General features: G+C 39.2%; 3 protein-coding genes across 3 annotated transcripts in view; 1 reads left to right on the forward strand and 2 right to left on the reverse strand.

Moving 5' to 3' along the window:
* Positions 1 to 4,681, forward strand: part of ogdhl (oxoglutarate dehydrogenase L) — a 16,970-nt gene extending 12,289 nt beyond the window's left edge. Inside the window, exons 16-23 of the mRNA XM_035664081.1 lie at positions 103 to 230; positions 304 to 482; positions 624 to 695; positions 1,318 to 1,443; positions 2,251 to 2,323; positions 2,407 to 2,570; positions 2,667 to 2,821; positions 2,928 to 4,681. Coding sequence (XP_035519974.1) covers positions 103 to 230; positions 304 to 482; positions 624 to 695; positions 1,318 to 1,443; positions 2,251 to 2,323; positions 2,407 to 2,570; positions 2,667 to 2,821; positions 2,928 to 3,051 — 1,021 coding nt within the window. The 3' untranslated portion in view covers positions 3,052 to 4,681. The remainder of the gene's footprint in view (positions 1 to 102; positions 231 to 303; positions 483 to 623; positions 696 to 1,317; positions 1,444 to 2,250; positions 2,324 to 2,406; positions 2,571 to 2,666; positions 2,822 to 2,927) is intronic.
* cunh10orf53 (chromosome unknown C10orf53 homolog) lies at positions 4,671 to 5,524 on the reverse strand. Its single transcript, XM_035664082.1, has 3 exons — positions 5,418 to 5,524; positions 5,169 to 5,288; positions 4,671 to 5,035 (listed from the first exon to the last, which is right to left on the reverse strand). Exons 1-3 carry the CDS (start codon positions 5,509 to 5,511, stop codon positions 4,971 to 4,973), a joined length of 279 nt encoding a protein of 92 aa, XP_035519975.1. The 5' UTR covers positions 5,512 to 5,524; the 3' UTR covers positions 4,671 to 4,970.
* A 1,519-nt stretch (positions 5,525 to 7,043) lies between these two features.
* chata (choline O-acetyltransferase a) lies at positions 7,044 to 14,192 on the reverse strand. The gene is made up of 14 exons (XM_035663933.1): positions 14,145 to 14,192; positions 13,546 to 13,737; positions 12,958 to 13,076; positions 12,295 to 12,348; positions 11,992 to 12,172; positions 10,319 to 10,496; positions 10,048 to 10,217; positions 9,478 to 9,578; positions 9,219 to 9,347; positions 9,011 to 9,133; positions 8,778 to 8,919; positions 8,512 to 8,574; positions 8,282 to 8,419; positions 7,044 to 7,475 (listed from the first exon to the last, which is right to left on the reverse strand). Exons 1-14 carry the CDS (start codon positions 14,190 to 14,192, stop codon positions 7,044 to 7,046), a joined length of 2,070 nt encoding a protein of 689 aa, XP_035519826.1.
* Between the last annotated feature and the right edge of the window lie 229 nt (positions 14,193 to 14,421).

Raw genomic sequence — 14,421 nt, forward strand, 5'->3', positions numbered from 1 at the left:
CTGCTGTTTCTAAGTGCAGCCTCACAGAGCTGCTAGTGTGAAGCATCGTTTCTTTATGGTTGTTTCAATACTCACTGTCTCTGCTTCTCTTATGTTTTGCAGTCACCGTCATCATGTTCTACACGACCAAGAGGTGGACAAACGTATCTGTGTTCCCATGAATCACCTGTGGGCCAATCAGGCTCCTTATACTGTCTGCAACAGCTCCTTATCAGAGTTTGGAGTGCTAGGTAAGACTGAAGCCACTCTGGTCACTTTGGTAAGTCATTTTGTGGCTCATTGTAATGATGACTGTCACTTCAGGTTTTGAGCTTGGCTTCGCCATGGCAAGTCCGAATGCGCTGATCCTCTGGGAGGCCCAGTTTGGAGACTTTAACAACACAGCCCAGTGTATCATTGACCAGTTTATTAGCTCGGGCCAGGCCAAGTGGGTCCGCAACAATGGTATTGTGCTGCTGCTGCCACATGGGATGGAGGGAATGGTGAGAAGAAATAAACCAGGTTATACTGTGTCATTCTGCAGTATTTACAAGGGAATTTGGATATTTCTGGCATGTATTTTAGTGGGATTTCTTATCCATTTTGTCATTAAGTTTCTTGTCCTTTTTCTCTTCTGTCCTCAGGGCCCAGAACATTCATCAGCTCGACCCGAACGCTTCCTGCAAATGAGCAAAGATGATCCCGATCATTTCCCTGTACGTTCACATGTACAATTTCTATTATGGCTCAAATGGGTACCGTTTTTGAGGTCATGATTAAGTCATATAATATGTAAAAAAATAAAGTGCACAGCACTCCACAATGTGCTGCAGTTAACTTCTGATAGCTTCCTGTTTTATTGGCTATGCTGATGTCATGACCACTTAAGTGATGGCTTAAGTGATGGCTTAAGTGATGATTGCCAATTTCTCTAGAGATGAAAAGTCTCTTCATTATGCCGTCCAAAGCGCTGGTATTCAGCAGTAACTCAGGTCTCAGGGTGAGCTGGTACGAGGGAACGTTCAAGGAGGGAACCACAGCGGGCTGTATCAGCAGAAGCCTACCAGATTCATCTTCAAATGGGATATTGATCAAACTATTAGCGGGAGCATAGTAAGGGATTAACATTCTCTGTCGTGTGTGTGTGTGTGTGTGTGTGTGTGTGAGAGAGAAAGAGATACAGTGCGCTGATGCACTTATGCGCTACATCGCCTGCCCAATCATGAGAAGAAACATTGCTGCAACCAACACAATAACTCACAAAGTTACATTTGTTTTCAGAGTCAACAGTCTTTGTAATTCCTTTGTAATTGTTTTTTTTTTTTTATTCTTACGAAGGAGTTCAGTGGAGATTTTGAAGTCCAGCAGCTGAATGACTGTAACTGGATTGTGGTCAACTGCTCCACACCTGCTAACTACTGTCATGTGATCAGACGGCAGATTCTGCTGCCATTCAGAAAACCGGTAAAGTGTAACATCATCCTCACTATGCTGTATCTTGCTTTGAAATGCTGCATAGATTGCATTGAAATCCATAAAGCCAATACTTACTAGTCCAGATAGTCATTTGTAGTACGGAACAACACTTACATTTCCAGTTTGACCTGTATTTAACTTTGAGGAAAACAGCAGCTTTTTTGAACAAAATCAGTCTAAAAATTGGGGTTATGTCCTAATTTTGTATGTCCTATATATATATCGCTTATGACAGACATACTGTCAAAATGACTTAATATGATACAAAACTACAACCATTCTTCAAAAAGAATCAGTACAAATATAGTTCTTTATGTTCTTAATTAGTACTTTGAACCCCTAAAGTAGTTTGGGTAGAAAGTTTTTCGGGTGTAAAGCATTTCTCCTCTTCTGTATAAGCACAGTTCTTTTTTCAGTCCCTCACAGTTTTCAGAGCGAATGTCTTAACTGATCCCCTGTCGCACATAAATGCAATGCTTCATGAAGCATGAGAAAATTACTTCCCAAGCAAATTAGTGAGGAGGCCAATAGGGGATAATATTGTTTGTTTTTTATGAAAAACTCTGAAATTCTGGACTTGGTCGGCTGAGCACAAAGGGTTTTATTTATTTAATTGTTTAAGAAATGTTTTGTTTTCCCAATGCTGATGTTGCATGCTATATGGTGGCAACAAATTAGCGTGAAAAGAGATAAAAACTTTTATCTCTGGAGTTTTTTCAAAGTGCACAGTGAAGATACGGATGATGGAATCAATCTGTTGTTTGTCACTGACAGAAACTTTTTTTTTTTACACAGCTGATCATTTTCACTCCTAAGTCTCTGCTAAGGCTCCCGGATGCAAGGTCCAGTTTTGATGATCTATCCCAAGGTGGAGTTTTACTTTGTCTATAAAATGTATAGATATGTTGAAATGTTGGTGTACAGTGATCACATCATATTCAATGTCTGCAGGCACTAAATTCAAGAGGTTGATTCCAGACGAGGGCCCTGTGAATCAAAACCCAGCCCAGGTGAAGAGAGTAATCTTCTGCACTGGCAAAGTCTATTATGAACTGGCTAAAGAGAGGAAACAGCAAAAAATGGAGAAAGACATCGCCATCATCAGACTTGAACAGGTGTTTAATCCCTCTCCTCTGCACTGTGGATTTTAAAATGAGATGCGATTTTGCCATTTCTTCTTCTTCTGCTTATTCTTTGGCTTCCCCCCTCAGATCTCTCCGTTCCCGTTTGACCTGGTCAGAGCAGAGGCAGACAAATACGCCAACGCTGAGCTGGTCTGGTGTCAGGAAGAGCACAAGAACATGGGCTACTACGATTATGTCCGGCCACGTTTCCTCACAGTGGTGGCCAACATGAAACCCATTTGGTAAGGGCTTCTGTTCACTTGTCACTTGTTCTAAATCCGTTTTGAGAATTTATGGAATCGGGTGAAGGATTCGAACTCCTTTCACTGGTGCCATTTTGTCTTTAAGGTATGTGGGACGGGACCCTGCAGCTGCTCCGGCAACAGGAAACAAGTCCACTCACCTCAATGAGCTGAAGAGGTTCATGGACACAGCTTTTAACCTGAGCGCCTTTGAAGGGAAGGACTTGTAACAGAGAACTGGAACAAGAACCAGGCTGGAGGTGCAGTTTCATCTCCAACCACCATGGTCTATTTATTAAGTCTTCAGGTGGCAACTCTTTTAGCTTTGTAATAATCTGAAGCATAATTTCAACACTCGGTAATCATGTGTAAAAGATAAGTCGGTAATACTAACTGAGTTATGCCTGGATCACACTATGTTGTTCCCTGGCTCTATGTCAAGTTTATGTAACACCCTTAATCATTATAGCCTTTATTTGGATGAGGAAAACCTCCCCAAAAACACCTTGTCTGTGAGATCGGGTGGGAATATCATATCATGTAGACTGATCCCGGCTTTACTGGAAGAATCTGCACTTAATTCAATCAACACTATTCGGCACCTTTTTTATACTTTTACAGAATAAGTGCAGTGTGTGTATACACCTCAAAGTCTGTCTAAAGAAAGCTAGACACTAACACTTTACAATGAGAGACACAAAATTTGGAGTAGTTACCAGGGAACCAATGAGAAACGACTGAGGAACTAACTGCTAGTGAACCATTACTTAATATGTAACTTGAATGTTGATGTTTTCCAATGAACGCTTTTATGTTTGAAAGGCGTGACTGCTCGTTCGGCATGCAGATGTTAGACTTGAGAGATTATCATATACTGTATCACGCATATTAAGAGATAAGATAAGATAAGATATTCTCTGATTTGTTCCTCCCTTGTTTCTTGATTAACTAAACATTAGCTACTTATTACTACTATAACATTTGATAAGGAGTTATACAATAACTAATGGTTCACTAGCAGTTAGTTTCTCATTTATTCCCCGAGAACTACTCCAAATTTTCCAGTGTCCTTTATTCTAAAGTGTTACCAACTTAGAAGCATAGATTTTCAGCCTGCCAACAGTGCTACACCTCCATCATCTTCATTTCAAAATAAATTATACAAACATTGAATATAATGTAATAAGACATAGTTATCTAGTTTAGTGCTGAAATAGCAATAGTATACTCTTTGTACCTCTAATAACATTCACACACCAAAATCCAGATTTGTGACAATCACTTGTTATTGGAGTAGCTTTAGTACTATAGATACCTCCATTGCTGCCACTCTGAATATTAGTATATTTTAGTAGTATTGATTTGTATTTGTAGTGTTTTTATAGATGTATAGCAGGAGCTAAGAGACGCACACAAAACACCAACTTATACAATGACTGTGGATCACATATCACAGGTATGAAGACTGTTCTGAAATTTAACACATGAGTAGGTTTAGTGCCTCTGTTTGCTTTGGCTACCTTAGCTGCTAGCGGAGGAGTCTGTATTTATTGTCACACCTCACTTCACCAGGAGACATGAGCCAGCTGGCACAGAGACTTGCAGCCATGTTTTCTACTTAGGACATAAGGCTCGGCTTCCTCTTCGGAGGCTTGAGGGATGCGCACACGCAATAAACACCACACGTAAACACAGCAAAAGCCTTGGAAGCTTTGAGAGCAATATTGATGCCTGGCTGTCACATTAAAATCCCCAGGTAGTTAACAGAATTGATATTGGTTACCACTGTGCTTAGAAATGCTCCATAAAACTAGGCCTCCGGTTTAGCTATACTGTATCTTACCTTTTTCCACTTCCAGCTGGGAGATTTAACCATAAGCCATACACAAATGTAATTTACATTTTAAAAAAAAAAGAAAAGGTTTACGTGTGTTAGTTTTGTATTGAAAAATCCATATTAATGTGGGCATTGAAACATATGCACAACTTCTTGATAGAGTTGCATTTCCCCTGGGAACAATAAAATGTGCAATAAAATCTATTTAAGTTGAATAACATGCTTCCTTTGCTCATTTTGCCAATGTTAACAAAGCTGAGACAGATACATGGTGGTTATTTTTATTCAGTAGCTCAGGAGCAGGTGTCTGTTTCAGTAAGCGTTCTCCACAGCAGAAACAGCCTCCTTGCAAACGGGGTCCAGTTTCCCATCTCCACCTTGGGGGGGGGGAGACAACAAAAACACGACGTCAGACTGTGACTCTGTTTAACGTCACACAGTGGCGTCACAGTGACGTAACATATAGTCTGCCGCTTTCCGTCGCAGCTACTGTCAATGACCAAAACTCACCAAACTCAAGCTGCTTCATGTAACAGCTGAAGATGACCTGCCCGTTGACCACGAGCTCCACCATGTTCCACTCGTGCGTCTCTTCCAAGACGCACTGATGCCCGCGCGCTCTCAGGACGGCTGCGGACATATTGGACGGACAGTGTTTGTGTGTGTGTGTGTGTGTGTGTGTGTGGAGGGAAAACAACGTCAACAAAGCAGACAACATGCAAGTATCCAACCTGGACTGTGGCGTGAGAGCAAACATACCCTGGAGGCCCTGCAGGCGGAAACACCTGTGCTCTACGACCCCATTGGACTCATAAGGACCGTGGCAAAGTGTCACCCGCGCGTTTTTCGGCATTGTTTGTTGTGGTTGCCTGGGTAACTGTCAAACAACGATTCACCTGTTGCTAACACGGCCTCCACCGAAATGCGTCCAGGAATCCCATTCGCTCCTCTTGTTAGAAATAACCTTTATTCAACATTAAATTGTTCACTTCTGACACACCAAGTGGATCTATGAGTATCTCATTACAATAAGTCAAATATTAGTGAGGTGTTTCCAATGATAATTGAATTAAGTCTTAATATGAGAAATACAAGATAAATAAATACATATTTTGACAAAAGAAGTCACAGTTATGAAGCAAAAAGCCTGCAAGATATGAATATATCTGGTGGATTTTTTGTTTTATTACATGGAAAATGAAACTATTCCAGTTGCTTTACTACCTGAATATGTGGTTATGGTTATATTTGACATAAAACACAACCAGAGTAGATTTATTTTTTTTAAGCTCAAACATGGTATATGCAACATCAAAATGAACATAAATCTTAGTTCCTTTTCTTTTAGTTTAATTTTCAACAGCAATTTATAGATTCAATACTTGGACAGTAATAAACATAGTGATCACCTCTGGTTAGTAAGTTTCATAGACTTACTTTTCAAACATTACATAAACACCCTGTAACATTATATCATACAAAAATAAAGAACTTAATATGTATATGTATATGTAATATATATATATATATGTAATATATATATGATATATTCTTCTTATAGATTTACAAATACACAGTTTTGATCACACTTAACATTCTTTGATAAACTAAATAGTATCCCTTTAAAATGTGGGTCAGTTACTTTTTGTTTCTTATATACACAAGCACAATATGAGTGAAATACAATACAGTATGAGCTAAATGTCTTATGATTTGATGAAAGGATACAGACATTTTTAGTAATACCACATATTTTGTTGGTACAATAAACTCAACACAAATAGAAATTGCATAGAAGACTCTAGTTTTACAATGTACCATAATCTTCATAAAATCATTTAATAGCAGCATGCGATTCGCAAGTTGACATATAGTGAGACAATCAGCCATTTATCATCACTCACAGATTGCAATGTCAAACTGACTGACAGACTTCATGGACAAAGTGATACAGACATGGTAAAGGGAGAATGAATCTTTGCTCATTGCCCGCCAAACCTCAACTGGTCGTCACCAAACGTCTTCTTTTTTCTTTGGCTGATTCATCTCAATTTAGTGCAAAATAACAATCAAAAGCACAAATTTGGCTTGTATTTTTACCTAAGTACAGTTCCCATTGTGACAGACATTTGAATTACTGTTGCATATTAGATTTTTTTTGTGACAACAGCAGAAAAACCTCTACAACAACTGCACACCTCTAATGCTCTATAAGAATAATTAGATTCTCTTCAGCACTTGATACATATTACAATACAGTAAACAGCTTTACGTTACATTTTGTATCACAGTTACAGTTTATATTTTGTGAATGACTCAAGAGGAATACATTGTTGCAGCACAAAAACACACATTTAAAATCACACCGCCACTATTTTCAGTTTCCTATGATTTACTCCCATTCTTTAAAACTTGTGCCTCTCCTTGTGATGAAGTCTGGGTTTGAGCCTCCACTTTAGTCTGGTCTGGTGTCTTCAGCAGTACCTGTGGCAGGGTTTGCTGGTTCTTGGTAAGGTCAGCTGGTGTCTGCTGTGTTTTGCTTTGCCAGTTTGTGTCTGTTTGTGTGTGCGTCTCCAGCGTCTGACCCTGTCTCTGCGTGGCCGCTTTGGAGCCGGAGTTACACTTATTGCACAGATCCCTCATGTCCAGGAGTCCCTGCACCAGACACTTGACAAATTCTGCTGAACTTGTCTCTGGGCTCTCACGGAAACTGGACACGGAGAAGATAATGTGGTCGGACTGAGGGTTGTAGCACGCTCCATATCCGTTTGGAAGCACGGGTCCGTAGCAGCAGAACATCTCAACAGTAGTAGGAACCTGAGGGAAGAAGGAATCCTTCAGTACTGAAGTACTGACAGTTTTACTAGTGTGTTCAAATACTGCTGAAGGTGGAGAGGTTGAGAGGTTGTCTGCCAGTAAACTAAACCTAAATTGCAGTTTGGACAAAAATAACCAAGTGGCACTGAATTAAAAACATCTCTCTATGTGACTGTAGTGTGTCATTAAAGGGTTTAATATTACATTTCCTGATATCCTTTACAGTATAGGTCAAGCTCCAAAAATACTGNNATTTTGACAACTCATTAATAAGTTAAAACATTTTTCAAGCAAAATTGCTAAATGTGGGAAGGTTCCAGGCTCTCAAAGTTTTTCTTGTTCCTACATTATAGTATACTCAATACTATATTCAATTTCCTTGAGGGAGTCATCCCAAAGGGATCAATAAAGTGAAGTCTAAGTCTAAGTCTACTCAATATTTTTGGGCTTGGGACTGTTGGTCAGACATTAGATACCGTTAGCTTCTGCTTTAGGGAATCATTGTTTTCTGATGTTTTATAGACCAATAAATTAATCAAGAAAGCAAGCTACAGATTAATCGATAATGACAAGAACTGTTTTGATACAGCCCTACTTAAAAAAACCCTCTTGGCTACGCTGACTTCTTTCAAACGCCACCAGCTTGTAGCTCAGGGTTTTATTTTAAGTGTTTCACAGGCCAGGCGGTACTCCTTGTGACGACTGGTAAACTGATCTTAATCTGTAAAATTGGTAAAGTGCCCTTTTAAGAACATTTTTGACAAATTATGGCTTCAGTTTAATGTTTTAAAATCAGATGACTGTACCTGACTTGTGGAGAGAATGAACTGATTACTGATGAGATGGGCTTCGTCTTTGAATATTTCTGGCTTCTCTATCTTCAGGTCCTGTGCAATTTCACGTAGTCCCAGTAAGTGATTGTCTATTGCCATCCCTGTAATAGCCTGAAAAGGAGAACACATACATTATTGCATTTTCTTTGAAAAGCAAAGTCAACATTGTAATAGAAGGCTGGAGGAGGTTAGAGGATAGTTACCAGAATAGTATACTTTGTCTGTGCTGTGATAGCACCTCGTAACATCTCCATCTTTTCTTTATCCTGGAAAACAAACAAATAACTGAGAATTGATACAAGACTGTTAAATTTCTTCATTTACGGTAGGTACAGGTAGAGTGCATCAATAGAAAGAAAAAAAATTCAAACTCACAATCTTATTACATTATTAAAGTTTTTACTCTGCAGCAGCATTCATTCAGATTGGACAGTGTGGTGTGTGTAGCATCCAGGTTAAAACGTCTTACGCATGTGCTCTGTTCCCCATTAGTCATTGCTTTGACAAAGGCCAGGGCTTCTGGTGTGGCTGAGCGGATGTTGTCCACTCTACCCTCCTTAAAACGCCTTATGGAAGCACTCTCATAGGTCGACACCGGTCTGCCATGACATCTAGAGTAACACACAAAGAGAAAGCCTTGTAGCTAGGAGCCTGGAGTTAATGTAATATATGTGAATCCTGTTATATTTATCTTTCTCTTACCGGTAGTAGGCTAACTGCAGGGCAACCTGGATGTAGGCATCTGGACTCATTTTCTGTTTCTTGATGAACTCTTTCCCATAGTCGTAGAATTTATGGACATTCATGTCCAGATTTTTCACCAGCCTGAGCAGATAAGAATAAATTGCACTGTAAGCTGAAAGCTTTTATTAATTTGTTTGATTGTACAGAAACCAGAGTAAAGCCAGACCTCTGTAGTTTGTCAGCAGAAGAGGCGAGGAGTTTGTGAATCTCTGGAGTACATTTCCAGCGGAGTCTACGTGGTGCAGGCAGCTCGCTCACACTTGCAGCCCTGACGAGCTTTGATGGGCTGCCAATCCTGATGTCACATGGACATACAATATCATTTGGTATTTTTTAGTTAGTATAGTCTTTCGAAAACAAATGCCAAAAATGTTATCACACACACACGTTGTACTTTCAAAATCCAACTGCATTTCATTTCTTACATGTATTTGAGTAGATACTCTGTGCACTGCACAAGGACAATTCCTTCAAACGCTGAGTGTTCGCACACAACTCCGCAGCAGCCATCAGCTCCTACGACAAACTGACACAGTCACGCTATTTTCAGTAGGATTGAACCAAACTGCAATGCTAGATTATCTAAGATTCATTTCATCAGCATACGTACTGCAACTACATGCTCCTTCATATACATTTCATCCACATGTTACATGAAGAAATAATTTAGGTAGCCTCCAACTCTCCAGGTAGTGAATATTAATCAGATGATTCATTAAAGTAATCTGAATTCTTTATCAAAGGCTTGTAATCCAATGGGAATGTTAACTCTTCATCAGAATCTTTTTTAATTTAAATTCTTAATTTGGCATGGGATTGGATAATTACATCCACTGGCAATGTGTTAGAGGAGCATGAATTTGTTCAGTTATGTAATTTTTCACAAGAATCAGGGAGTTAAATTGATCCTATTGTATAGCATCCATTCTTCATCTACATTCCTTTAATGCTTAAAGAGGCACATGTTAAATTAGCCTTAATAGCCAATAACTAACCTGCATGGGTTTGTCATACCAGCGGTTTCCCCCATTCTTGGCCGCTCCACCGCCGTGTAGCATCAGCATGGCACGTGTGGTGTCACTTAGCTCAGGCCCAGTGGCGTCATCAAGACAAACCAGACACAGACAACGCTCGATCATGTCCAGAGAGTCCCTGTTAGTAGACTCTAGAGGATATTACGTTAAAAAAAAAGTCAATTTGGTGGGGGAAATTGGAATCACTGAGATATACCTGACTTCAAAGCCTTGAACTTCTATTCAAATGTACCTCTCATTAGCACCCTACGAGCCTCGGCCCACTCTGTCCGCCCATCTGAAGTGAGAAGACCAATAGGTGGGAGCTGTTCTTCCTCGATGTCAGCCATCCTGGCAATCTTCTCCAGCTGAGTCAGCAGGTCTCTTTCATTCAGTCGGCGGAAGTTGATCACCACATCCAGCACAAAGAACTGGACAGGGGTTCAGGTTAGACACAGGCTGTTTCAATGCACTTGTTTCTGAGGTCTTACGTAATATTAGATGGGAATCTATACTTCAGGCTGGAGCACATTGTTTCCATTGACACATGGGGATATCTGGTAGGATGTGTGTGGTGAGGGGCAGCAGAGACTTAAAGGATAATTCCAATTATATACAACTTTAGTCTAAATTTTTGTAGTTTTAACTATAATTTCTCTCAGTTATGGTAACATTACTCACTAAAGTAACTACAGCAGCTACAGTGATGTTGCCATGTTCCAATATCTCAATTAACTTGGTGAGAACAGTGTTATTAGGACGATATTAATGATGTCCAAAATAAAATAATAGTTGTGAAACAAAATTAATATATATATAATTATAAAATAAATATTGAACGCTGAGGTAAACAATAAAGAAAAATTATGTCTGTGATGGATGGGGTCTTTAACCTGGAAAGATCCATATTAAGAGTTAAATCATACTAAAGTTAACTAAAACATCGGAATCTGGTGTTTTTATCTTCTAGAGGTGGATCTTAGAGGTGTGGCAAGGGATGGCAGCTGTGTCAAATTTTTTCAAGTTTAGTAGATTAATTTGGATTTATTAAAAAAAATAATGTGTTAAAAACAGATATAATTTAACACATTTTAGACTAAGAGATAAACTTAAGTTCAATGAAAAAAGACATGTTTGGAAAATGGACAATTTGGAAGTAAAACAATTTATTGATTTCTAATGCCATCGTTAGATATATCGATTCAATGCTTTACAAATATGCTGCAGTAACAGTTATAAGAGTTAATTATTCACAGAGTGGCTCATTAGTAAGATCAGTTTCTTATGAAGCTCTAATGACAATACTGGTCCATTACTGGTCTGATTGAAGGACTTAATGGTGGTAGTAAGCAAGTGTCTTTAAGCGTTTTAATTATTTGAGCACCTTTTCTGTGGAGAACACAGTGGCAATGCTGAAGGTGGCTGGCTGGTGTGCAAATGTCACGCATGTTACAGATAATTAACTTAACAGAGAGCACTTGTCTGATGACGCATAGTGCCCAGAGAGCCTGTTTACACTACCATAAGAGTGATGCTGTGACAGGGACACAAAAGTACTGTATAGTTTAATTCTCACTCTTAGTGAAACACTGTATACGTTGTTCTCTATCTATTGTGAGGTGATCTATTCTGAATTCCTTCATTGCCATTTTTAGGAACGCTTCCACCTGATAAAGACGGTATGTCATGTGGTAGAAATATTCAGAAAAAACCTAGTAAGTGGACTTTGAGTTGGGATTGTTCTGTCAAACTAATGCTTCTGAAGTCAAGAAGGAATTTTCATACTTAACCCCGAAAGCACTGAGCTCACATGTCAACTGATCTAAACACCGTCTGCTGATGATGACTGTGTGACATGGTTGAAAGCTCCAGAAAAAAAAAAAATAGTCTAAGACAACTTTAGATTTGTTTTTCGTTATGTCTGACCTGGTTTTTACAAGCCACAATGATGTGTTCAGGTTCTGGCATCACACTACTCTCCTGGGCCACTAGTGTGTCCCTCTCAGGCCCCGGTAAGCGGTAGGAAGTGAAGAGGCGATAGTACTGCTCCATACACAGAGGGGTTCCAGCAAGCTGGCCCCGGGCGTAGTCCACAGGCAGGGCACGTCTACACACAGACACATGTGGCTTTGTTAGGCATTTTATCTGCACAGGAACCATAGTTAGAGATAAATCTGTTGTGATTGTATCTCTCAGGCTTGTTTGGGCTCTCATTGTACGTTAACTTACGCATCAAGAAGAGTCTTGTATTCCAAAACTCCAGAAATTAAGTGTGCAGCAAACCTAAGAGAGAAAACTTTACATTGTAAAAAGTGTCTAGAAAACACACACATCTTGCTCTTGGTCTCTCTTTCTCACACTCTCTGTGATCGGGGTACTAATTCTCTGCATTTGGCCTTGTTCCCGTGTTTCTTTATTACACTTAACAGAATAAATGCTATATGTAAATCACCTGGTTAAGGGGCCGGTCCCAGATCAATACCATGTTAACCAAACTGCAGCCTTCACTGTCTTTTAACCTTTCCAACAATAGCTAGGCCTGGCCTCTAAGCCCTCAAGGTGTTCTGGGTAATGACCCCATCTGTCAATCTGTAGCAGGGAAATGTTCAATTTGCTGTAATCAATCAAAGCCAGTCTTTAAATAAGAGTTATATAATGTCTCATGTCTTGATGCTGTACTTATCCAAAATTGCCTGTCAAGTGAACTGATTTTTAAAATGAATGGAAATTCTTCTACAGTGTCTGTTGTAGAAGAAGGCTAACGGGAGACAATGCAGGAAAAAAATCACTTCCAATAGTGTATGACATTGTATCTGCCAGTCCTGTCTCATTGTATCACACTGTGAGGTTTCTCTCATGACTCTTTTGTCTCGGTTGTGCAGTGTCTCATACCGTAAAGAGTCGATGGGAGCCTTGAAGTTCTGCTGTGGGAAGACCATCACAGGACTTGAGTTGACGGGCAGAGCCAGTCTGTTGTTCAGGTACATGTCATTCAGCCAGTAGTCGTACACCTACAGTCGGAAATCAAAGGATTTGCTTAAAGGCACAGTCTAATAGTAACAGTGATCTAATAGAGAGTAAAGGAGGAGCACCAAACACAAGAAAATAAAACAAAAGGTTGGATGTGGCCATCAGTTTAAAGTTGATTGATAAGTCTACACAGACTGAATCTGTAAGTCTGTAAATATTTTCCAATCCTGATATTTTTTATATATATTTGGTGTAAAATTTACGTAGGTAACTAAAAGGTTTGTCTTATAGATGAAACAAGTAATTACAGTAAACTAAATTATAGGCCTGTTTACACCATTGTTTACAAATGTTACTAAACATACATTTTGCAGTTTGTCTGAACTTTAAAATAATGGAACACGTGAGTTATTCGTCCATAACGACTGTTGAAAAATATTTGTTTTGGGATTTGAAAAAACATTTGCAAACATCATGATTGTGTGTTTGGGACCAGATCCTTTTTCTTACCCAGTTCGCCTTGTTCTCTCTTCTCTCCATGAGCTTGATCTGTAGTAGCTCCCCCACCCCTCCAGGGGCTCCAAACTGCTTCACTATATTTTGGGTCTTGTTGAACTGCTCCTCTGTGAGCAGGTGCTTCACACACCTCAGGTACACCTCCAAAGTGTCCTTCAGGGCGGGAAGTGGCAGCTTAGGAAGGCCCTGAACAGTGTGGGGGATGAAAAACACAGCAAAGTTTTTCTCTAAATTTGTGACTTCACATCAGCTTGTAAAGAGTCTCCTCTGACACATGTATTATATCAATTTATCCAGAAAATACTTTTAATAAACAAGTCTTTTAGTTTTTAGTTGTTCTCAGTTAAAAAGAACAACAATCTAAAATTTTCAAAGTTCACTGTTAATAGAATGTTATAGCATCTTCATTAAGGCTCATACATGAATTTCTACTTGATTTTAAAAAGGCACTTTTATTTCTTAATAATGTTCTTTCGTTTGATTTTTGTTTTTCCTAACTGATTGTAAAACATTATTTCTTTCATGTACATTTTAGTGAAATACATTGCATACATATTCCATATATTGGTATAAGTCAGATAAAAGATATTTACATCTCCGCCCCCTAAATCTTTGGAGGGTTCTTGGTCCAGGACTGGCATGTTGACGGTGGAGAGTCAGTCAGGCTGATTCCCTTTTGAGACAGACTCTGTGTCCACAAATAAAAAGATATCAGCATCAAGTTCCGACAAGTGAACGCGCTTTAAAATAACTGTCTATCACTGTGACAGCCTAATAAGAGCAGTTGTCTGTAAACGTTACAGACAAATATACAATGCTACTAAATGAATAAAAATGTATTACTGGCGTAACTAAAACAAATAAAAGATG

This window comes from Morone saxatilis, unplaced genomic scaffold (genome assembly GCF_004916995.1).
Source record: "Morone saxatilis isolate NCDOM2014 unplaced genomic scaffold, NCSU_SB_2.0 Contig19, whole genome shotgun sequence".
Taxonomy (NCBI): domain Eukaryota; kingdom Metazoa; phylum Chordata; class Actinopteri; family Moronidae; genus Morone; species Morone saxatilis.

Bases quoted from the DNA above. Each gene is read 5' to 3' on its own strand.
- cunh10orf53 (XM_035664082.1), bottom strand. From the start codon at position 5,511: ATGCCGAAAAACGCGCGGGTGACACTTTGCCACGGTCCTTATGAGTCC. The intron at 5,289-5,417 runs GTATGTTTGCTC...ATATGTCCGCAG, and splicing joins CCGCCTGCAGGGCCTCCAGG to CCGTCCTGAGAGCGCGCGGG. The intron at 5,036-5,168 runs GTGAGTTTTGGT...CCCCCCCCCAAG, and splicing joins CATGAAGCAGCTTGAGTTTG to GTGGAGATGGGAAACTGGAC.
- chata (XM_035663933.1), bottom strand. From the start codon at position 14,192: ATGCCAGTCCTGGACCAAGAACCCTCCAAAGATTTAGGGGGCGGAGAT. The intron at 10,497-11,991 runs GTCAGACATAAC...ACCCCTGTCCAG, and splicing joins TTGTGGCTTGTAAAAACCAG to TTCTTTGTGCTGGATGTGGT. The intron at 8,420-8,511 runs GTAACTATCCTC...TCTCCTTTTCAG, and splicing joins AGACAAAGTATACTATTCTG to GCTATTACAGGGATGGCAAT.